A 24,425-nucleotide genomic window follows, 5' to 3' on the forward strand; every position below is an offset into this window, starting at 1 on the left:
TCTTAAAGGGAGTGCTCCTAACCGCAGCTTGTTACCTGTAAAAAAGACATCTGTCCACAGAAGCAATCAATCAATCAGATTCCAAACTCTCCACCATGGCCAAGACCAAAGAGCTCTCCAAGGATGTCAGGGACAAGATTGTAGACCTACACAAGGCTGGAATGAGCTACAAGACCATCGCCAAGCAGCTTGGTGAGAAGGTGACAACATTTGGTGCGATTATTCGCAAATGGAAGAAACACAAATGAACTGTCAATATGCTGTATATATTTGCTACTCCTTGAAAAAAAAATCTCAGTCGATCAACAGCCTATCGACCAAATAATCGACCAGTCGACTAAATTGGGATCAGCCCTACTTTTCACCAATGGTCACACCTACACGCAGTGGGAAAAGGGAATTGACAAGTAATCATAGGTACTGTTTGGTCAGTGATCTCAATCTGCGAATTTACTCTTTTTACGTTCTTATAACTAGCACTTCATTAATTGGTGGTAATTCACTGCGATGCTATGATAATTACTTTTGGCATGTCTAATTTTGTTTCATTGTAGAGGTTTGATATCTTTCTGGACATGCTTGAGTAGGTTTTCTTTCTCAGGAAGCAAGATTTTATTTGATCGGTTGTGAAATTTGGTAAATTGTGCAAGAGAAACAAACTCATCATCATCGTCTGCTTTCAGGAATAAGATAGTTGTCATGGCAGCGAAACTGATTATCTTGGCATGGGCTTATCTCTTTCTCTCTGGCTTTGGGTTTCGTTTTCTCACTTTTTAATTCCTCCATTTCTTTCACTCTCTCTCTCTCTGGCTCACTTTTTAACTAACCCTTTTCTCTTCCTCTCTCATGTTCTCCTCACCCCTCTCTCATGTTCTCCTCCCTCTCTCTCTCTCTCTGGTGGCAGTCAGTCAGCCAGGTCGACCTCGCCTTGGCTCCACCCCTCCCATTCACCTGGCACTCGGCCCAGAATGTTGCTGCAATTCCGCCCACTCTCATTGGTCCCCGCACACACACCGCTTCTGAGAAAGGGAAATTACCACCCTCCCCTCCAGTTCCCGCTGCTTTCGCTCTCTTTCTCTCTTACTTTCTCTTTTAAATAGATTTGCCACGTCTGGTTGTGCAGTGCTCAACTGTAAGTGATATGGGGTTTGATTAGATTTTCAGACTGAAAGAGTGCTTTGTACATGCTGTTTGTCTGTGGTATGGCGTGGTGTGTGTGTGTTTGTGGGAGTGCGGAGGGTGAAAGTTTTATTTGTTTTAGCAGACACCCTTGCATGGCTGACAGTTCTACACATTATCTGTTCCCACAGCTGCATAGGTGGGTTCTAGAGAGTGAAGAGAATGAGTAAGGGAAAGTAGCGTGCTCTTGGAAAATAACTATATCCTGCTCTAGGAGTTTCCATTGAGGAATGAATGGAGGCATAAATCAACTCTAAATCGATTCTGTGGAAGTATATCTCACCAAGCTAATGTCTCTCTCTCTTTCTCCTTCTCCCTGTCTCTCGTTCTCTACAGAGGAAGTGCCTTCCCTGACATCTGCTGCAGCTTCAATCCGCTTCTAGAGCAGAAGCTCCGCCCCCCCCCCCCCCCCGCCTCGCTTGCTGCCACGGTAACCGGAGCACAAGGATACCAACCACACCCCTCGTCACGGCCCAAGCCTAAAAAAATCCACGCCCAGACCTGCACCAGCTCCAGCCTCCAGCCCCATCATCACCAGGCTTACTGCCCTAAGCCTTCACCTGCCCTCCCGTACCACCCTACCCCTCTCTCCTTCTGGGCTCAGCCTCTCACTTTCAGACCCCGCAGTATCTCTAATCTCCATTGATCTCCGTTCAGTCATAGCCTACAGCACTGTTGTAGTCAGGAAAGAAGGATCTGAAGAGTGAACTTTCCCTCTGGGTTACATGCTGGATTGTTGGTGAGATACAAGTTGAGACAAAAAGTGGTAGTCATTCTCTGCTCAAGATCATTGTCTGTTGAGTGTGTTCTCAATGCTTTAAGGAAGATAATAACACACACACAACAATTTTACACCACATTTCACCTATCGCCTTGATACATTCACTCGGATCTTTCAGAAGAATAAGGTGTAGGGGACTTATCCGTGTCCAACCAAAGGACACACACACCAACACACACATCACGCTTTAGCCCGATTCGGACGGATTACTATTATTTTCCTGGACTGTCTTTGTCGCCATGGCGCACATGAACATGGCGCACATGCGGGACACAAAATGGCTGACACTGGAGGTGTGCCGGGAGTTCCAGAGAGGCACGTGCTCACGCTCCGACCAGGAGTGTAAGTTCGCCCACCCGGCCAAGAGCTGCCAGGTGGAGAACGGACGAGTCATCGCCTGCTTTGACTCCCTCAAGGTAAGAAGAAAGGTGATACGACACAGGATGAGCTATGGGCTACGGCCATATATGGTGCGGTGATTTGATTGTCTGGCATACAGAATGATCAAGGGGTCAGGGGTTAAGAGAAAGGAGAGGTCCTGGGGAGTTGATTGTTTTATTCAATCTGATTAGTTGTAAGGCATACATGAGAAACAGCTACCCTTCCTGGGGTCCACACAGAACACAACACAATACAGAAACACATGCAAACCGACACAACAACATAGAGACATTAACTCACAGTTTTAAAAGTTAACTCATACCCACAGGAGTACGAAGCTGGGGAAAGGTTTTGACTGAATGAGCACATGAAAACACCATATTTATGGTGTGGTTTCAAACAGCACTATTTAAACCGAAACATTCTCTCAACCTCCAACATACATTGTGTATTGTCATGAATACGTATTTTTTTACCACAGTGAGGGGTTCTCATTCAAATACTCGTTTCAATGTCTCACGTTGGGATTGGCTCCAAGCAGATTGCTACCATGAAGAACAAATCACACAATGTCTGTAAGAGATAGGGTGACCACATTTAAAATACCAAAATGTGGGACAACAGGATGCTTTTACGGGACAGTGTAGCCTATATGAATACAACATGTTGTCAGCATCGCATGGCAATCATTTGATCTCAATTAGTTTCATGGGAATATGCATTTAGATCTTCTTGAATTACTTGTGAGCGAATTAGAGCAGATGGTGTTAGCAGACTATATAGTCTTCCTGTAGGAATATTTTGTTTCAATCTAAGCAAATTCTGCCTAGTGGCGAGCGCTGTTGAGTTTTGACCGCATGAGAATTTATTTTTGACTACAGTATTACGAAGGTGGTGTTTTTAATGTAACGGTAATGTTATACTATGCTATTATATTTGGTTCTGTTATGTAAAATACAAATGAATCATTATGTGATCTTCCAAGACGTTGATTCAGCTTTGATCTAACTTTACTAAAAGATGAGCACCATTGTGAGAAGAGCACTATTGTGAGAAGTGGCGGAATGCACCCCTGCTCAAAAATTTGGTGATGCAGAAACGGGAGACAACGTGTGGTTGTTTTATGAAAATATGGGAATATTTGGCCAAGGATACTTATCTGGTTGGTCTCAGGGAATGTAAAACAGTCAGAAACTGAGACTTAAAACGAGATTGAGTGAAGTAGCAGCAAATACATTGAATAAGCAGCTAATGAGCATGGAGAGCCTCAAGTTTGACGAAATTACCTTCTTTCTTTTAGTCTAATAGGGCTATTTACTTACTTGTAGCTCTTTGTCAGAAGCACATGTTTTGTAAGTAGTTACGCATAACTGTCCTCTCCAAGTTTAGCTGGAATTTAGGCCCAAAATATCTGAGAAATGTGATTGGTTGACGATGGGCCTATGACATTGGCCTACGTATCATCTTACGCTGCTCAGAATATCAGATCTCAACAACAATTTGAGATGTGTCTTTCCCTGACATAGACTGACCAGGTGAATCCAGGTGAAAGCTATGACACCCTTATTGTTAAATCCACTTCAATCAGTGTATATGAAGGGGAGGAGACAGGTTAAAGAAAGATTTGTAATGCTTGAAACAATTGAGACATGGATTGTGTATGTGTGCCATTCAGCGGGTGAATGGACTTGACAAAATATTAAAGTGCCTTTGAACGGGGTATGGTAGTAAGTGCCAGGCGCACCGGTTTGAGTGTGTCAAAATCTGCTGGGTTTTTCACGCTCAACAGTTTCCTGTGTGTATCAAGCATTGGTGTCAACATGGGCCAGCATCACTGTGGAACGCTTTCGACACCTTGTAGTCCATGCCCCGGCGAATTGAGGCTGTTCTGAGGGCAAAACGGGGTGCAACTCAATATTAGAAAGGTGTTCCTAATGTTTTGTACACTTAGTGTATATATTTTCATAAGCATAACGTGACTGCAAGAGACAGGTTGGAATGTCTGATTGAAATACGGGACAAATCAACTTTTTTTTGAGGTGTTTGAATTTATTGATAAAATGCAGGACATGATTGTTTGGTTGCGGGACGCAGGAAAAATGGCAAAAATGCGGGACATGTGGTCACCCTAGTCGGAGACAGACAGATAAAGTGGCGAATGAGGTGAGCCCCTCCCTCTTTATAAAGCCTGTTTCACGTTAGCATTACGCATTACGTTGCACAGAATGTCATGCATTTCAATGGGGACATCAAAGTGGAAACGCAACGCCTCCTTGCAGTTGAAGGCTCCCGTTGCGAGACTGACACCACATACTTTCACATTTTTCAAACTTTTCATCGTCTTCCATCCAGCCAGAGTTCGTTGAAGAACAGGAAGTTACCAAACCACAGAAGAAATGAAAATATATGGTTTTCGATGATGGCTTTATGCTCAGTTGGTAGAGCATGGTGTTTGCAACGCCAGGGTTGTGGGTTCGATTCCCACGGGGGGCCAGTACAAAAATAAATAAATGCATGAAATGAAATGAAATGAAATGTATGCATTCACTACTGTAAGTCGCTCTGGATAAGAGCGTCTGCTAAATGACTAAAATGTCGAATGTAATAGCTAGCAACTTGTAAACAATTACCCATTCCCATAAGTGGAACTATTTTAATAGTAATGTCAAATAATACACATTGACTGTTTAGCCAATTATATTGTATGACTGTTGCCTCCCGTTTTAAGTTTATTGTGATGGTAATGCTGTTTGTTTTTTATGATAATTCTTAGGTGGAGGTCACTAGCTACAATGGTATCTTCAACCTAGCCTAACTTTTAGAAAGCTAGCTTGACTTGCTATAAAGTTAGAGAAACTGGTTGAGAAAAAAGTAACTAAACAAAACATATTTTATTATCACCTGAAACAATATATTTATCCTGTCTAGAATGAAAGGTCATATTTTGCAATCTCCCAAAAATAAATGTGATCTCTGACAAGAGACAGGCTCTCCTCCAGCTTGCATTACAAACACTACACTCTTCTATTCAGTAGCGAAGCAAGACTGACGTACTGCATAATGATATACGTCACAATGTAAACGAGGAATCAGGCGCCACTCGCCCGTCCTCTGGTCATTCTCGCCTCTCTTCCTTGCTGAAGATCACTAGGCTCCTGAAGCTCTCCTCAGAACGACTTGATCCCTGTCTTCCTACTTAAGTGTTCTCAGGCGAACCACTAAAGCTGCCAAATGTAGGACCCCAGCTTTTGTCCTTGTGTTGAAGAACTGACCAAAATGAAAGTTTCAACTTAGAATATATTTTCAAGTCTCCTGTGGTAGCTAGCGTCACATGACTAACTATCAAGACTTGGTTAGCTCTTGCTGCAAGGCATAATCTAACTTCGCTATCTCACTGGAAAGCAAGCTAACCACACTAGCATCCCTACCTGCACAGACGGTAGCATAAGCATTGCTAGCTAACTCAGAACAATTTCCCTAACCCGGAACAAGTTCCTTACCTGCCCAGACGGTAGCATTGCCAGCTCCCTCGTGTAGTACAACCTACGTTCACTCGTTTGTGTTGACTAGAATGACTGGTTTAGCCCCTCAGCATTACGGTCATGGGAGATTTTCTACCCTAAGACGAATACCCACATGGTTCCATTCGGCTAGCACTGCGCTAGCTATAACAACCTTAGCCTTCAAGCTGGCTGCTAGCTAGCGTCACTAGCCCACCACGGCTATAGTGTTTATACACAGTGTTCACTTCAGCTAGTCATTAGACACAAGGTATCTAATAAGCTAACACACCTGTCAAGGCTAATTCATGGCAGGCACTACTGTGTTAGCAGGTCATTTTCCACAAATTAGGGACATAGGAAGGGTAACAGTGGCTTGACTGTGGCACAACCTGACATCCTAGTTCAACAAATTATAGCCACTGCTACTCCACCTGAGGCAGGCACTCAACCCCCTCGTTCTTGTGCTGGCAGCTTGATGATGCTGGGAAGCTGGTTGTTACTGGCTCTTCCATCAATGGAGTAATTGCCAGCTTACTGTCTCGTTTAGTACATCTAATGTTCACTCGTTTCATTGGCTTAACTGACCGGTTTTACCTCACCGTGCTATGGTCAAAAGAGACTCTCAAGATGGAAGAAGCAACGCTATTCATGTGGTTTTCTTCAGCTAATGCGGTGCTAGCACATGTATAAACCGGTTAGCAATACTTTTCTCCCGGCATTATTATGGGCCCCTGTACCCCATGGGAATCAAACATACTCAGTCAGCTCTCGAACGAGTGCTGGAAGTTTTGTAAGGTTTCACCAAGTACTGGCCCGTGCTAGCTTAAGCTACGCTACAAGCCCTCACGGCGAACTGTAGCTAGCTCTCCACTATCTAGCGATTGCTAGGTTAGCTCTCGTATTTAGTTTACCTAGCATTAAGTTGCTTTGTGCCTACTAACTGAATCAGTCCCACAATGTGGTGATCCGGTCCACGAGACGGCCTAAAATAGTCTAGCTAACGCGGCAAGGCTGGCTGTACTAATGCTAGGCAAAGTGCTCATGCGGCCTACCTCAGCTAGCACACCGCTAGCTTAGCTATCTTGCATAGTTCACATAACATTCAGTCATTTTTGTGTTTACTTACAAGAGACTCAAAAACCAGGTCAGCTATGCCGTCAAGGCTAGCCTTGCCACAACCTGCCCCGCAGACCCGGGGACCGGGGGAGACCAGGTTGCCACTCTACGAGCCAAGATTTGGCAGCAGGGAGAGGGCGGTTTGCTAGTGCCAATGCTAACTGAGCGACCAGCGACGTAGTATGCTGCAAACCCACAGTCTCAGAACAGAGGCAGACAGTAGGGGAAACGGTCCCTTGCTGTGGCTGCATCGAGGTCCTGCCTGGTGATTCCCCTGGCGGAAAAAAGTGGTGACCGACCTAAGGGTCTGTCCCCAGCAGCAGAGAGGGGCCGCCAACAGTTCACACCGTGTCCTGGCCTGTCCCCTCTCGGATGGAACACAGATACCCCATCACAATGAGGGAGAGGCACATCTGTGCTCCTATAACCCTACCCCCCTTGCAGCTTCATTCCTATGCATCCGCTCACAGGGAAGATTGAGGGGGCTCACTCAACCCCTAAGTGTCCTCAGTGCCACAGCTCTTCCCGCAGGTTTTTCTCAAGCAGCCTAGGGAGGAAGACAAATTGTAATTCTCCACCGAGCACTGTCCCCAAATCCCAGTGACTCCACATCATTGGTGAGCGAGAATCATCTAACTTATGGGTGACTCGCCGCAAGAGCAGGGAACTGGCGTGCATGCACAGTACAGCCCTGGGTCTCGTCCACAGTTACAAAAGGGAGCATACTGCAGTTTGCTATGAAGCCACCCGTTTTCAACAGGATGCTTGCTTTAGTAGCAAGTGTGGACTTAGCTCGCATACTAGAGCAGGAAATCTCTTCTCTATTGAGCAAAGGGGCAATCAGAGCAATACCAGCAGCAGAGAGCCATCGCGGCTTCCACTCCCAATACTTCCTGGTTGCTCGACAGCCCCTCTGCGCCTTTTCAGGTTCCAGCCAGGGGTGGAAGTCAACATGTTCACTCTCCCTCCGGTCTCAATAGACAAACCGAGCAGGATGCCATCTATCTATCCTCTTCCCATGCCCTACAGCATTTTGCTGTCTGCATCTATACAGACTCTCTGCATCTAACTGTTAAGATTAATCTGTGTCTTCATTTTACTGCAGTGGGCTAAATAAAGGCCACACAGAGTGTTTCTTCGTAGTCTTAAACAAATCACTTTGAAGCAAAAGTATACACCTCACACACAATTATGGGTTTACATAAAAGAAGACACCTGTACCATGTCAGATATAGAGTGGAAATGTATTCAACTTTGAGTTTGCATCCTAATATTACACATTATTTACATCACAGAAGACTGAAATATAACAAACTGTTTGACATAGAAACACCGGATTTGAATAACATTCCATACATGAGGCCACTAGGTCATTTGACTGCAGGAAAGGACTACTAGGGCGTTATGCTGTCTCAAGCACCGCTACTATGCTGTCTCAAGCACCGCTCCAGAATGTCCCGTCATAAGTGCTAAATTGGGTTGAGATCTGGTGACTGAGAGAGACACACACTTTAAACCCCCTATGTTCCTTTGAGACCCCTCTTTCAAAGTCATTGAGATCTCATCTTCTAGTCATGGTAGACAAAATAATTGGCAGTTGGGAATTTTTAAACATGATGGGATGTCAATTGCTTAATTAACTCAGGAACCACACCTGTGTGGAAACACCTGCTTTCAATATACTTTGTATTCCTCATTTACTCAAGTGTTTCCTTTATTTTGCCAGTTACCTGTATGTAGGAGCGGACTTTTTGTCCAGAGGGAATCCCGTATACGGGGATTGGAGACCATCTCCAAGTTTGCAGCCAATTGCAACTCAATAAAACGTATACCTATAGCTTAAGCCGGGCAGGTCCATCTGGAATTGGTTCCGGACACTTACCTTTACGTGCATCTGCTACTGAGGAGAGTGAGAGCGAAGAGAGAGAGTGCGAGAGAGGCAAACTGACAGCCACAAAGAACCATAGAAATATAATCCATAGATGGTAGTTCCCATTGAAGTCAAGATTGGCAGCCAAGCGTAGCATACCCATGAGTTTAACAATCAAATTGTTTCTAAAACCCTTCTATGGATTATATGTCTATGGCCACAATGCAACAAGCTGTTCTATATTTGGTGCACATGCTGCCCAAATTGCAGTCTTCCCAACTGTAGGCCTATGTGCTTGTGATAAAACTTAATCTACAGCTATTTTTTAGAAGCTATTAATCCTCTGTGGCCAAATTAATTTCTTAAATATTAATGTCATACAGTGGATTCCTAAGCCTATAGGCCTATGCATGCAATGCCCTGATGCATTTAGTCCTCAGATCTCTGACAGTTGTAAAAAAGGCTATACAGTTTTGCAAATGCTACACATCGAAACACAAGGAATAGTTGTGAAATGTTTTTGTTCTAGGCTGTTTTTAAGGACAAATGTGTTTCGTTAAGGTAAATGTGTTTCATTTGGCCAATATCCCATTTTTATTGAGGTTTCTTTCTCGCTCTCTCTTTCTACCCTCGGATCTGAACAGGTCAACAGGTCTCTCGGATCCGAACGGGCACGTGTCTGTTTGGGTCTGTTGTTCCTACAGTCTTTACGGAAACAGGTCTGACTGTCCTCGGGTTGTCCTCAGGTTCATTCGGAACAGATCTCAATTTTTTTATTTATTTTTTATTCATGCATATTGGGTCCGGGTGGGAAAGCCACATGTCCATTTTGGAACGGGTCTAACTTTTTGGACCCGTGAAGACCTCTAGTCAATCAGATACGGTCGAGCCACCATAGATCTCTTTGCATCGCACAAACACGCATACTGCCCGCTGTTCTTTGCGCTAGCAGGAAACAAACCACTGCGGATAGACAGGCTGACACACTGAGGGTGCTGCTCTACACTTTTCGTCCTCTAAGCCTCATACTCTCCACTCTAGTCACTCTATGCCTCATACACCCCACTCTACTTTATGCCTAAGGCTCTGTTAGCGGAGATCACTCTCCTGCTTTACAATGAGCCCTGGCAGCTTCCGTCACGCAGGGATCTTCTGACCCAAGCGAACTGAGAGATTTCCCACCCTTACCCAGAAACCATGATCCTCTGGGACTGGCCCATGGGAGGATGAATCTGAATGGGACAGGCTTGCCACAATCCAGAGAGACAGAGCCCCTTCTATATGCTGACTGTATAGAAACAACTGGTGTGACCTAAAACAGATCATTCCTTACCAATGCTCCGTATACAAGGTTTTATGCTTCTTGCAGGACCTTTTGGACAGAGGGAAGGTTATAATCCACTGAGTCTAAACGCTGTCTAAGCCAGGGGAAGTGGGGTTCTACTAACATACAGTTGAAGTCGGAAGTTTACATACACCTTAGCCAAATACATTTGAACACAGTTTATCACAGTTCCTGACATTTAATCCTCGTAAAAATACCCTGTCTTAGGTCAGTTAGGATCACCACTTTATTTTAAGAATGTGAAATGTCAGAATAATAGTAGAGAGAATGATTTATTTCAGCTTTTATTTCTTTCATCACATTCCCAGTGGGTCAGAAATTGTTTAACTTGGGTCAAACGTTTTGGGTAGCCTTCCACAAGCTTCCCACAATAAGTTGGGTAAATTTTAGCCCATTCCTCCCGACAGAGCTGGTGTAACTGAGTCAGGTGTGTAGGCCTCCTTGCTGGCACACGCTTTTTCAGTCCTGCCCACAAATCTTCTATAGGATTTAGGTCAGGGCTTTGTGATGGCCACTCCAATACCTTGACTTGACTTTGTTGTCCTTAAGCCATTTTGTCACAACTTTGGAAGTATGCTTGGAGTCATTGTCTATTTGGAAGACCCATTTGCAACCAAGCTTTAACTTCCTGACTGATGTCTTGAGATGTTGCCACATAATTTTCCTGCCTCATTTTGTGAAGTGCACCAGTCCCTCCTGCACCAGGAATGATTTGAATTTCAAAATGATTTGAATTTGGCATTATTGCTATTAGCCCATAGAAACACATTAAATAACTAATTCACTACATGGAACAACACACCCCGCCCCCCCCAAAATCAAAAGAACGTTTGTTCTGAAGTGTCTGTCCTATATCTTAACATGTATTTAACCCTTTATTTTAGGCACTAAACTATCTCCATATACACTTCCATTCATTTTTTAACTGGTACCTGGGACCAGTCTTGTGAGGCTTGTGGGTGTTCACAGAGGTGTCATAACCATTCGGACACTTCTTTTGTGAGAAGACCTATTTTTGTTATGTTTCATGGTCTTACAAACACCGCTCTAGCTCTGCCATCTTTCCCCGCAGAAGGGCGATATCAGCGGATGTGGTGGATTTAGACGCAGCCCATGCAAAAAACAGATATCTTTAGCTTAAACAGACGGATTTTGATGGGATTGTTTGATTATTTACATTTACATTTTACATTTTAGTCATTTAGCAGACGCTCTTATCCAGAGCGACTTACAGTAGTGAATGCATACATTTCATACAATTTCATACATGTCATACATTTTTTTTTCTGTGCTGGCCCCCCGTGGGAATTATGTTAGTTAGATTTCCGCTGGGCCGCGGAAATTGTAAGGGAAGGGTTCAGGGCTATTTAGCCGCTATCTCGGCCTGCTTTATAGGCTTTGACAATAACAGAGTAGGGAAAAAACATCCTCTGTTGTGTCATTTTATGAAGGGAGCGCGTCGCCTATGCCCAGTCACCAAGGTTTTATTATCAGAGAACCGGGGTTACAAAAGTAACTTTGAATTTCCCACTCTGCAACTGTCATAACAGCATGATACCATCTGGCCCCTGCATGTGCTCTCTCTGGCCACTCCTACTTCAAGTCATGTGATTGGAATATGTGACGGGGTGTGTGAGGCAGAGGGGAGAAAGAGGGGAACATGCGTCACTTCAGATTCAGGAAGCCAGATTTACACATATAACTTGATGTTATAGCTATTGTCTGTTAATGGGGGAAGTGAGTTTGAAAGCGAGTCAATTGCAAATCTGTTCCAGTCAGTTTAGGAAACTCTCTGACATCCAATTTATAGCTTTGAACCGTCATCAACCACAAACTGCTGTTTTCAACGTATGAATATAACTTTAAATGTGACAGGCAAAGGTCTCCACAAAAACCATCACACTTAATAATAATGCTAATTTAGGCTTCATTAAATATGTCTCAACAACATTTTTGTCTATTTATTTATTTTATTTAACCTTTATTTAACTAGGCAAGTCAGTTAAGAACAAATTATTATTTACAATGACGGCCTACCAAAAGGCAAAAGACCTCCTGCGGGGATGGGGGCTGGGATTAAAATATAAAAATATATAAAATATAGGACAAAACACACATCACGACAAGAGAGACACCACAACACTACATAAAAAAGACCTAAGACAACAACACAGCATGGCAGCAACACAACATGACAAAAACATGGTAGCAACACAACATGGCAGCAGCACAACATAGTAGCAGCACAAAACATGGTACAAACATTATTGGGCACAGACAACAGCACAAAGTGCAAGAAGGTAGAGACAACAATACAGTGAGGGAAAAAAGTATTTGATCCCTGCTGATTTTGTACATTTGCCCACTGACAAAGAAATGATCAGTCTATAATTTTAATGGTAGGTTTATTTGAACAGTGAGAGACAGAATAACAAAAAATCCAGAAAAACGCATGTAAAAAATGTTATACATTGATTTGCATTTTAATGAGCGAAATAAGTATTTGACCCCCTCTCAATCAGAAAGATTTCTGGCTCCCAGGTGTCTTTTATACATCTCTGGAGATGAGATGGCTCAGGCAGTAGGAAGCTATGTTGTTGATATAAATTGAGAAAAGCGTAGGATCGGGCCTTGGGGTACTCCCTTGGTGACAGGCAGTGGCTGAGACAGCAGATGTTCTGACTTTATACACTGCACTCTTTGAGAGAGTGCCAAGAATGCCAAGAATGTGCAAAGCTGTCATCAAGGCAAAGGGTGGCTATGTGAAGAATCTCAAATATAACATATATTTACATTTGTTTAACACTTTTTTGGTTACTACATGATTCCATATGTGTTATTTCATAGTTTTGATGTCTTCACTAGTATTCTACAATGTAGAAAATAGTACAAATAAAAGAAAAACCCTTGAATGAGTAGGTGTTCTAAAACTTTTGACCAGTACTGTGTATGCAGACAATGTATTCCCAATCAATGTGATGAGGCTACCATTCAAACAGCTAAGACTAGCTAGCTAACTAAATGTTGTAGTTGATAATACTTGTTGGATGAATACACAACAGATGTATAATGAATGTTAGCTAGCTAGTTACCTAGCTAATAAACTTTGATTAAAACTTGTTTCCCAAGAAGTAAAGTATCTAGCTATCTTCACTTGCTACAGCCAATGGTGCTGCAACCAGCAAGCTAACTAGCTAACCAAAATGTGGCTAACTACCACATCAAGATAATTCAGCTATTTATGATCAAATGTTACCATATATAGCTAGCTAGATACTTTCTGACAATTGTACTGTGAACACAAGGATAGCTAGCTAGCAAACGTTAGCTAGCCCAAGTGTGGCTTAGCTACTGTAGCTAGCCAAGAACATCCATGATCATGACCATGATCTCTCTCTCTCTCTGTCACAAATACTGTTTCCACTTTGAGCTGTCCATAAATAAAGATCCCTGTAAACAGTAGTGTCGTCACAAGTGATTTATTATTGTTATCTAGAAGGAGAACAGTCTTCTCATTCTGCAGCATAAATCCGACCGATCACCGAAGTCATCACTGACTGAAAAATGAAAACTACTTTGAAATCCCGGCACCAGATTATTTCCTGACTGGAATAGCTGGATCAAATGTAAACTGTAAAATAGAGTTCTGATTGTGTTCTCAATATTACAATATCGAGCATGTGAGCTTTGTGCACTAAAATCACATGAATTTGAAGCTTTTCAAATTATGACATTTTCACAATTCCCTCAAATGACATAATTTCCAAGTATTCCAAAGTGCTGACTCTTTTAGTGTTATATCAAGGATAGAAAATATATTATTGCAGTATCAGCTCCGCTGAGAACCCCATTCCCTCTCTGTTTCTATCTGTCGATGTCTGTCTGTCCCTCTCGCTCTTTCTCTCCCAGTCTGCTGTGGAAGTGGTTAGGGTGTGTGGGGGGGGTCAGAGATTCTCCTCTCTAGTTCAGGCATAGAGAGCAGAGCTGAAGGTAGGGGAGGGTATAGCATCATGGTCAGTCATCTCAACACTTCCTGTGCTCCAGCCTAGGGGCAGCAATGGGGGGGGGGGGTCTGTAATTTTCCATCTATTTTTAAGTGCTGACAGAAAGGCTAACACCTCTCTTTCTCTCTCGCTCAGTGCTCCATTCGCTCTCTTTCTCTCTCTCTTTCAATGTTATTTTCTCTGGATCTCTGGAGATCTGTAGAGATGGGATGACCGACCTCTCCTCTTGGGTCTGATTCAAGGTTCTGGCCTCTGTCCAAGATGACACACACATGCACACACACACATCCCTCCCTTCCCTTAGGAGCTCCAAGACCTGGTCAGAAAGAATTTTATGGGTGTGTGTGATACAAAAGCATAAATACTGTAGGGCGTAAAAACACACACCTTGTTTTTGTGACACCAGTGATTGTAACACTGTCCTTGGCCATGCCAACTCAGGCCAGAGTAGGGCAGGGTGTATGAGCTGATTCTGAGGGCCTGTTTACAGCCAGATATGGACAGAGGAACATTGTCCGGGTGCCGCTGCTCTGAGCTAGGCTGAGCTGTATGTAATAGTTTCCTCAGAGCAGCAGAGAGGGCTGGATGGGTCAGAGCCTGGCTGTGCTGGACCCGTCAACACTGTTCTACACACAGACGTGCATGCAAACGCATACACACACATACACACGCGCGTGCACATACAGAAACGCGCACTTACAGACACGCACACCACACAGAAACGCAAACACACACTGGCCAGAGAGATCAAAGGTACAGTGTTCTTTCCTTCTAACAGACCAAGCTGCCAGAGGGCTCTGTTCCAGCCAGTGACCCAATAGAACCCACCTCAATGATCACTGATCCAACTCTGTCCTCAGTGACTAGACAGAGCTATAGAACGACAGAGCTATAGAACGACAGAACTGTTATCTGTGGAGGGATGAGTAACTGAGGGAAGGAGGGAGGAAGAAAGGGAGGGAGAGGGGGAGAGATGTGAACATGGCAAGGGGATAGGATATTTCATCAGAGAGGAGAGGAAGAGAGAAATGGTGCTCCATGTCACAGCGTAGAAAGGTCAGCCATTGGAAAATTGTCTGGCAGGCAGGCAGGGAGGGAGAGAGAGAGAGAGATGTTTTTTGGGGTGAACTTGAAGATAGTGAGCAGTTTTATCAGCTTGGGCTTGCTTGGGTTTTTCCTCACACACAGCCTTGTGTGTGAATGGGAGGCCATTGATCTGTTTTAACCGTTTGGCCACTGTTTCCACTTGTAATGAGAAACCGAGACGAGGAGAGGCCTCAGAAAGCTCAGCGTAGAAAACGACAATGCAGAAAGAGATAGAGACAGGAAATACGTAATAATGGGTGATGAGTACATGCTGTCCACAAACACACACATTCATACACACAGACTAACACAGATATAGATCGCACCCATACTCACATTCTCACTAACCACTCGTCCTACATTCACTCTTTCACTGTGAGCCTGTTCAACATCAAATAGGACAAATATGGCCTAAAGAGCTACCTAATCTCATTTAGCCTATACAGTACAGTACATTACATTACGTATGTTCTATGAAAGACGCACGCACGCACGCACGCACAGCCACACACACAAACACTCACACACACATATACGCTCTTCTCATGAGAGGAATGGCCTTATTCTTCTTCCATAATTAGCTTGAGTCTCACATGATCACGGCACATAGCGGAGCAGGTCACACCCAAACTCTGTCATTTCCCTAACACCCACACAGCTAGCTTCCCACCACTAACCCTCTCTGTCCTCCTTTCCCAGGCACAGCCCAACACTGTATTTTGTATTTGTATTTATTAAGGATCCACATTCCTGGGTTCCAGCAACATTAAGGCAGTTATATACAATTACAAATATTACATGAAATTACATTTCTTAACACTTTTCACAACACATTGTGTGTGCTCTCAGGCCACTACTCTACTACCACATATCTACAATACAAAATCAATGTGTACATGTGACATACTTCATCCCAAATGGCACCCTGTTCCCTCTATAGTGCACTACCCATACAGCTCTGGTCAAAATAAGTTCACTATGTAGGGAATAGGGTGCCATTTGGGACTCAGCCGCAGTAATCCTTCGTGCTCTCCATGCTAGGAGAATTAGAAGAGTGCACATTTCTGTCCTTTAAATAGCAGAAATTGTGTAATTGCGATTCTTCATGGGAAGACGGTATAATCAGATCTGGTAGCATAGCCACATAGTCCAGGCATAACATAATAGACATTGGAATGCCAATTAAATAGGGTTAAGGAACCTTCACTGTTGAGTTGAACACATACACTCCCGTTCAGAAGTTTGGGGTCACTTAGATATGTACTTGTTTTTTAAAGAATAACACATTTTTTTGTCCATTAAAATAACATCAAATTGATCAGAAATACAGTGTAGACATTGTTAATGTTGTAAATTACTATGGTAGCTGGAAACTGCTGGATTTTTTATGGAATATATACATAGGCGTACAGAGGCCCATCATCAGCAACCATCACTCCTGTGTTCCAATGGCACGTTGTGTTAGCTAATCCAAGTTTATCATTTTAACAGGCTAATTAATCATTAGAAAAGTCTTTTGCAATTATGTTAGCGTAGCTGAAAACTGTTGTCTGATTAAAGAAGCAATAAATCTGGCCTTCTTTAGACTAGTTGAGTATCTGGAGCATCAGCATTTGTGGGTTTGATTACAGGCTCAAAATGGGCAGAAACAAAAACCTTTCTTCTGAAACTCGTCAGTCTATTCTTGTCTGAGAAATGAAGGCTATTCTATGCGAGAAATTGCCAAGAAACTGAAGATCTCATACAACGCTGTGTGCTACACCCTTCACAGAACAGCGTAAACTGTCTCTAACCATAAAATAAAGAGGATTGGGAGGCCCCGGTGCACAACTGAGCAAGAGGACAAGTACATTAGAGTGTCTAGTTTGAGAAATAGATGCCTCACAAGACCTCAACTGGCAGCTTCATTAAATAGTGCCCGCAAAGCACCAGTCTCAACATCAACAGTGAAGAGGCGACTCCGGGATGCTGGCCTTTTAGGCAGAGTTGCAAAGAAAAAAACATATCTCAGACTGGCCAATAAAAAGGAAAGATTAAGATGGCCAAAAGAACACAGACACTGGACAGAGGAACTCTTCCAAGAAGGCCAGCATCCCGGAGTCACCTCTTCACTGTTGACGTTGAGACTGGTGTTTTGCGGGTACTAACCGATTCTCCAGGCACCACTACACCACTGCACAGGGACGATGGAAAGACAACAGTCACACAGCATGATGTTAAAGGATAAGCAGTCGATAAACTTGGACATAATAAGCCAGTACTTCCCAATCATAAGAATACAAAAATACAACCATTAAGCGTTTCCCAATCGACATGAATAACTATTACTTCCCATTGCAGAAAACATTTCACGTTTAGCACACAAAGTAACTAATGACCTAAAATTTAAAGTGGAACTGACAGCGTTTTAACTACTTTGCAGATATGAAACAAACAGACAATCATAATATCAGTAAAAAATATCTACAAAACCAACTTTATAATAGGTTTTAAAAATAGGTTATATTTGACTCAACGTTCAATGACGTTCACTAAGGCATTGGGGAGCAGTTCAATGCATGATTAATATAATTCACCACTACATTTCTTGGTAGTCCCAAAAGTATTGTTATCAGGTTGTAAATCACAGCTGGCCTGGTACATTGTTAACTGCCTCCATTCAGGATGCACTGTTTCAGTTTCAATGACTTAATATTCTGGACAAAATCAGACGAATGTAACTAAGGCTGGGAATGTCAATACAATCAAACTAGCAAGGGCAATGTTCACAAGTCAGTCATAATGTGGCTAATAGGCTAGTGTATCTATTTACAGTATGTAGCAAGCTAAAAACACAGAGCCTAAGATTAGCTAGACAGCTAGCTAGCTGCTAGGAGGATGTCATGTCATGGAGGAGTGGGTGAGAGACTGACATTTTCCCCTCATATTGTTTTTCAGTGGTTATACAGAGCTAGGCATGCAGGTGTCATTTGGTTAGCAAGAATGACTGTTATCCAGTTAGCATATCTCTTGCGTTCGCAAATTCACTCTGGCTATCTACTCCGTTTTCAGAGTGTGCCAGAGCGCCGAACAACTGATAAATTTACAAATGCGCAACACACGCTGAATATGACCGGTGTCAGTAAACTTAGAAAAAAAGTTATAGTTAGTCAAGAACACTCTAGATAACATGTAAACAGCCTAACTAGCCCTGCTACGGCGAGTAAAATGGTCAGAGTGAGGTGTTCTCTCATCTGTATCTTGAAGTAGCTAGCTAGCTAGCAAGCTAGCCAACTTTAGCCAGTTAGCTTGGGTGCTTGGTTGGGGCAAGCATGCATTGGCAGGCAAGCTGCAGAAGGACGAGGAGGCTACAAAATCCCCATTGTTTATCAGTGCAATTTTGACAGCCAACTAACGTAAACTCACCCCATTCTGGACAAATGTGCGCAACTGCGACATTCAAACAAGGCTGCAAAGAAAACTAATGGGACTGTAGCGACTGTGTTGACTTCAAAATCTGGGGTGTGAACTACGTTTCGGCTCTATAGTATAGGAGAAAAGTTGAAAAAACTGACCCTCTGTTACATCGTCACGTGTCATGCCGTAACGTACAGCACTCATAAAGCAACTATTTCTGTCTTACAATCTCTCTCCACCAGGTGTAGCACTTCTCTCATCGTTTAAAAACAAGAAATGGACAGTGACGGGGGTAAGGGGGATATCTAGTCATTGTTTGCGTCGTCACTGCCAGTGATCATGTCAGAGTGTGCGCAACTGGTCGAAGGAAGTCAGGTGCATGAGAGCAGAGATGAGTGAACAGGCACACTTTATTCAGGCAGAGGAAAACAGCCGGACGCTACTGCGTCACAACACTCCGGCCCAAAGAAAAAAGCGATAGCGCACAAATTACACAAATAGGTACAAATAACAAAACCACGGGTTACAACAATACCCGGCGTAAAACCAGCCTGTAGCGTCACACACGTAACGAACAAACAATACCACACACAGGCATGGGGGGAACAGAGGATAATATACACGTAGAGTAATGAGGGGCTGTAAACCAGGTGTGCGGGAAAACAAGACAAAACAAATGGAAAATGAAAGGTGGAGCGACGATGGCTAGAAGATCGGTGACGTCGACCGCCAAACACCGCCCGAACAAGGAGAGGGACCGACTTCGGCGGAAGTCGTGACAGATCATGACTCTCAAAAGCCATTGTTTACTTCTGAAGATCACTTTAGCACCGCCCTAAAAGCCCGATTCAAATTTGACACAAACCTTCAAATAGGTATGTAATGGTATGTAATCCCAAATATAAGAGGACTCCCATGGTGTTTACATATTTGCAGAAATCCATTCAGGTGTACAGTGTATTCGGAAAGTGTATTGACTTTTTCCAAAATGTGTTACATTACAGCCATATTCTAAAATGTATTAAACAAATAAAAATCTTATCAATCTATACACAATACCCCATAATGACAAAGCGAAAACATGGTATTTAGATTTTTTTGCAAATGTATTAAAAAACAGAAATACCTTATTTACATAAGTATTCAGGCCCTTTACTATGAGACTCGAAATTGAGCTCAGGTGCAAACTGTTTCCAATGATCATCCTTGAGATGTTTCTGCAACTTGATTGGAGTACACCTGTGGTACATTCCATTGATTGGAGATGATTTGGAAAGGCAGACACCTGTCTATATAAAGTCCCACAGTTGACAGTGCATGTCAGAGAAAAAACCAAGCCATGAGGTCAAAGGAATTGTCCGTAGAGCTCCGAGACAGGATTGTGTCGAGGCACAGATCTGGGGAAGGGTACCAAAAAATCTCTGCACCATTGAAGGTCCCAAAGAACACGGTGGTCTCCATCATTCTTAAATGGAAGATGTTTGGAACCACCAAGACTCTTCCTAGAGCTGGCTGCTTGGCCAAACTGAGCGATCGGGGGAGAAGGGCGTTGGTCAGGAACCCGATGGGGCGTTGGACCAAGAACCCGATGGTCACTCTGACAGAGCTCCAGAGTTCCTCTGTGGAGATGGGAGGACCTTCCAGAAGGACAACCATCTCTGCAGCACTCCACCAATCAGGCCTTTATGGTAGAGCGGCCAGACGGAAGCCACTCCTCAGTAAAAGGCACATGAAAGCACTCTTGGAGTTCGCCAAAAGGCACTTAAAGGACACTCAGAACATGACAAACCAGATTCTCTGGTCTGATGAAACCAAGATTGAACTCTTTGGCTTGAATGCTAAGCGTGACATCTGGAGGAAACCTGACACCATCCCTACTGTGAAGCATGGTGGTGGCAGCATCATAGTGTGGGGATGCTTTTCAGCGGCAGTGAAAATGTGACATTTCAGTTTTTTGTTTTTGCTTTGTCATTATGGGGTATTGTGCGTACATTGATGAGGGAAAAAAACTTTCATTTTAGAATATGGCTGTAACGTAACAAAATGTGGAAAAAGTCAAGGGGTCTGAATACTTTCCGAATGCACTGTATTTTGTGGCTTTTGGTGAATGCGTTCTAATGATCTAAAGTCGTGCTACTGCCTGTAAACACACAGTCTAGTTCAAAGTGAATGATGCCAGGCCCATATAAAGGCCTACTGTAGCTCTGATTGGCTATAGCGCACCGGTCTGTGTATACCGGTCCTGGACAAGACAGATGTTTTTACATTTACATTTACATTTAAGTCATTTAGCAGACGCTCTTATCCAGAGCGACTTACAAATTGGTGCATTCACCTTATGATATCCAGTGGAACAACCACTTTACAATAGTGCATCTAAATATTTTAAGGGGGGGGGGGGTTAGAAGGATTACTTTATCCTATCCTAGGTGTTCCTTAAAGAGGTGGGGTTTCAGGTGTCTCCGGAAGGTGGTGATTGACTCCGCTGTCCTGGCATCGTGAGGGAGCTTGTCAACAGTCTTTAGAACATTGTTTCATGCTTCTACTGTGAATATGGAGCGAACAAGAGGGCCTGGAAGTAGATGAGTGAGAAAATGACATGAGCTCAGAGGCGCGCGCTCACATGAGTGTGAGCTGTGTTCCTTTTCTTTTCTGATGACATTGGAATTGTCCGGTTGGAATATTACTGAAGATTTATGTTAAAAACAACTTAAAGATTGATGCTATACATCGTTTGACATATTTCTACGAAACGTAAATATAACTTTTTTTGACTTTTCGTTGTGACATTTTCGCACGCTTCCGACATTTGGAGTAGTGGACATAACGCGAATAAAAAGGAGGTATTTGGACATAAATGATGGACTTTATCGAACAAAACAAACATTTGTGGACCTGGGATTCCTGGGAGTGCATTCTGATGAAGATCATCAAAGGTAAGTGAATATTTATAATGTTATTTCTGAGTTTTGTTGACTCCACCAAATGGCGGGTTTGGTTTCGTGTCTGAATGCTGTACTCAGATTATTGCAGTGTGCTTTCGCTGTAAAGCTGTTTTGAAATCTGACACAGCGGTTGCATGAAGGAGAAGTGTATCTATAATTCTTTGAATAACAATTTAATATTTTATCAACGTTTATGATGAGTATTTCTGTAAATTGATGTGCACATTCACCGCAAGTTGTGGGAGGCAAAACATTTCTGAACATTACACGCCAATGTAAAATGGGATTTTTGGATATAAATATGAACTTTATCGCGCAAAACATACATGTATTGTGTAACATGAAGTCCTATGAGTGCCATCTGATGAAGATCAAAGGTTAGTGATTAATTTGATCTGTATTTCTGGTTTTTGTGACACCTCTCCTTGTTTGGAAAATGGCTGTGTGGTTTTTCTTGTCTAGGCGCTGTCCTAACATAATCTAATGTTATGCTTTCGCCGTAAAGCCTTTTTGAAATCAGACAATGTGGTTGGATTAACGAGAAGTGTATCTTTAAAATGGGATATAATAGTTGTATGTTTGAGAAATTTGAATTATGAGATTTGTTGTTTTGAATTTGTCGCCCTGCTATTTCACTGGCTGTTGAATAGTGTGTCCCGCAGGTGGGACAGTACACGCCAATGTAAAATGGGATTTTTGGATAAGCTCCTCTCTACTCACTTTTTTTATTCGGTCTTATTTGCTGCAGTGTCTATCAATTGTCCAAACGCATGGCCGCTTTCACACTCTATATTGCTATAGAATTTTCACAAATGCCTTAGTATACATTTGAAGTCGGAAGTTTACATACACTTATGTTGGAGTCATTAAAACTCGTTTTTCAACCACTCCACAAATTTCTTGTTAACAATCTTTAGTTTTGGCAAGTCGGTTAGGACATCTTCTTTGTGCATGACAAGTAATTTTACCAACAATTGTTTACAGACAGATTATTTCACTTATAATTCACTGAATCACAAATCCAGTGGGTCAGAAGTTTACATACACTAAGTTGACTGTGCCTTTAAACAGCTTGGAAAATTTCAGAAAATGATGTCATGACTTTAGAAGCTTCTGATAGGCTAATTGACATCATTTGAGTCAATTGGAGGTGTACCTGTGGATGTATTTCAAGGCCTACCTTCAAACTCAGTGCCTCTCTGCTTGACATCATGGGAAAATCAAAAGAAATCAGCCAAGACCTCATATAACAATTGTAGACCTCCACAAGTCTGGTTCATCCTTGGGAGCAATTTCCAATCGCCTGAAGGTACCACGTTCATCTGTACAAACAATAGTTCGCAAGTATAAACACCATGGGACCACGCAGCCGTCATATCGCTCAGGAAGGAGACGTGTTCTGTCTCCTAGAGCTGAACGTACTTTGGTGCGAAAAGTGCAAATCAATCCCAGAACAACAGCAAAGGACCTTGTGAAGATGCTGGAGGAAACAGGTGCAAAGTATCTATATCCACAGCAAAATGAGTCCTTTTTTGACATAACCTGAAAGGCATCTCAGCACGGAAAAAGCCACTGCTCAAAAACGGCCATAAAAAAGCCAGACTATGGTTTGCAACTGCAGATGGGGACAAAGATCGTACTTTTTGGAGAAATGTCCTCTGGTCTGATGAAACAAAAATAGAAGTGTTTGGCCATAATGACCATCGTTATGTTTGGTGGAAAAAGGGGTAGGATTGCAAGCCGAAGACCACCATCCCAACTGTGAAGAACAGGGGTGGCAGCATCATGTTGTCGGGGTGCTTTGCTGCAGGAGGGACTGGTGCACTTCACAAAATAGATGGCATCATGAGAAGGAAAATTACGTGGATATATTGAAGCAACATCTCAAGACATCAGTCAGGAAGTTAAAGCTTGGTCGCAAATGGGTCTTCCAAATAGACAATGACCCCAAGCATACTTCCAAAGTTGTGGCAAAATGGCTTAAGGACAACAAAGTCAAGGTATTGGCGGTATTGGAGTGGGTATCACAAAGCCCTGACCTGAACCTTTACTAGGATTAAATGTCAGGGGTGGCAGGTAGCCTAGTGGTTAAAGCATTGGACTAATAACCGAAAGGTTGCAACATCGAATCCCCGAGCTGGCAAGGTAAAACAAATCTGTTGGCTGTCATTGAAAATATATATTTTTTTTTTAACTGACTTGCCTAGTTAAAGGTAAAAAAATAAATACCTCATTCCTATGGAATTTTTTGGGACGAACTGAAAAAGCGTGTGTGAGCAATTAGGCCTACAAACCTGACTCAGTTACACCAGCTCTGTCAGGAGGAATTCACCCAACTTATTGTGGGAAGCTTGTGGGAGGCTACCTGAAACGTTTGACCTAAGTTAAACTATTTGAAGGCAATGCTACCAAATACTAATTGAGTGTATGTAAACTTCTGACCCACTGGGAATGTGACGGAAAAAATAAAAGCTGAAATAAATCATTGTCTCCTGTATTTCTGACATTTCACATTCTTAAAATAAAGTGGTGATCCTAACTGACCTAAAACAGGGAATTGTTACTATAATAACAATTGTATAAATCCTTAGCCCTTCTCTGAAGGCGGTGAAGGTCCATTGTTCCCCACTGTGTATGGGTTAGTAATAATTTGTAGTGGCTCTATTTTCCCTCAGCCTGCATTTATTCACTATTCTGAATGTCTAAAGAATCCATATGCTGTTCTGAAGTATGAACACAGAAATACTGGACATTTAGAACTCTTATTATGGTGCTGATTTGACAGAATTACAATCATGGTCTTGAATTGGACTGCCATT

The 24,425-nt window shown here is 42.8% G+C and overlaps 1 protein-coding gene across 24 annotated transcripts in view; it reads left to right on the forward strand.

Moving 5' to 3' along the window:
• mbnl1 (muscleblind-like splicing regulator 1) overlaps positions 1 to 24,425 on the forward strand; it is a 93,952-nt gene that overhangs the window by 24,971 nt on the left and 44,556 nt on the right. For 23 of the 24 annotated variants that reach the window (XM_014192071.3, XM_014192073.3, XM_082973525.1 and 20 more), the window contains one exon: positions 1,516 to 2,376. In XM_014192071.3, the coding sequence (XP_014047546.1) occupies positions 2,200 to 2,376 (177 nt within the window). In that variant the 5' untranslated portion in view covers positions 1,516 to 2,199. Of the gene's footprint in view, positions 1 to 1,108; positions 1,133 to 1,515; positions 2,377 to 24,425 lie in introns of those variants that run through there. The other variant, XM_082973524.1, reaches the window with a different exon arrangement.

This window comes from Salmo salar, chromosome 03 (assembly GCF_965601325.2).
Source record: "Salmo salar chromosome 03, fSalSal1, whole genome shotgun sequence".
NCBI classification, from domain to species: Eukaryota; Metazoa; Chordata; class Actinopteri; order Salmoniformes; family Salmonidae; genus Salmo; species Salmo salar.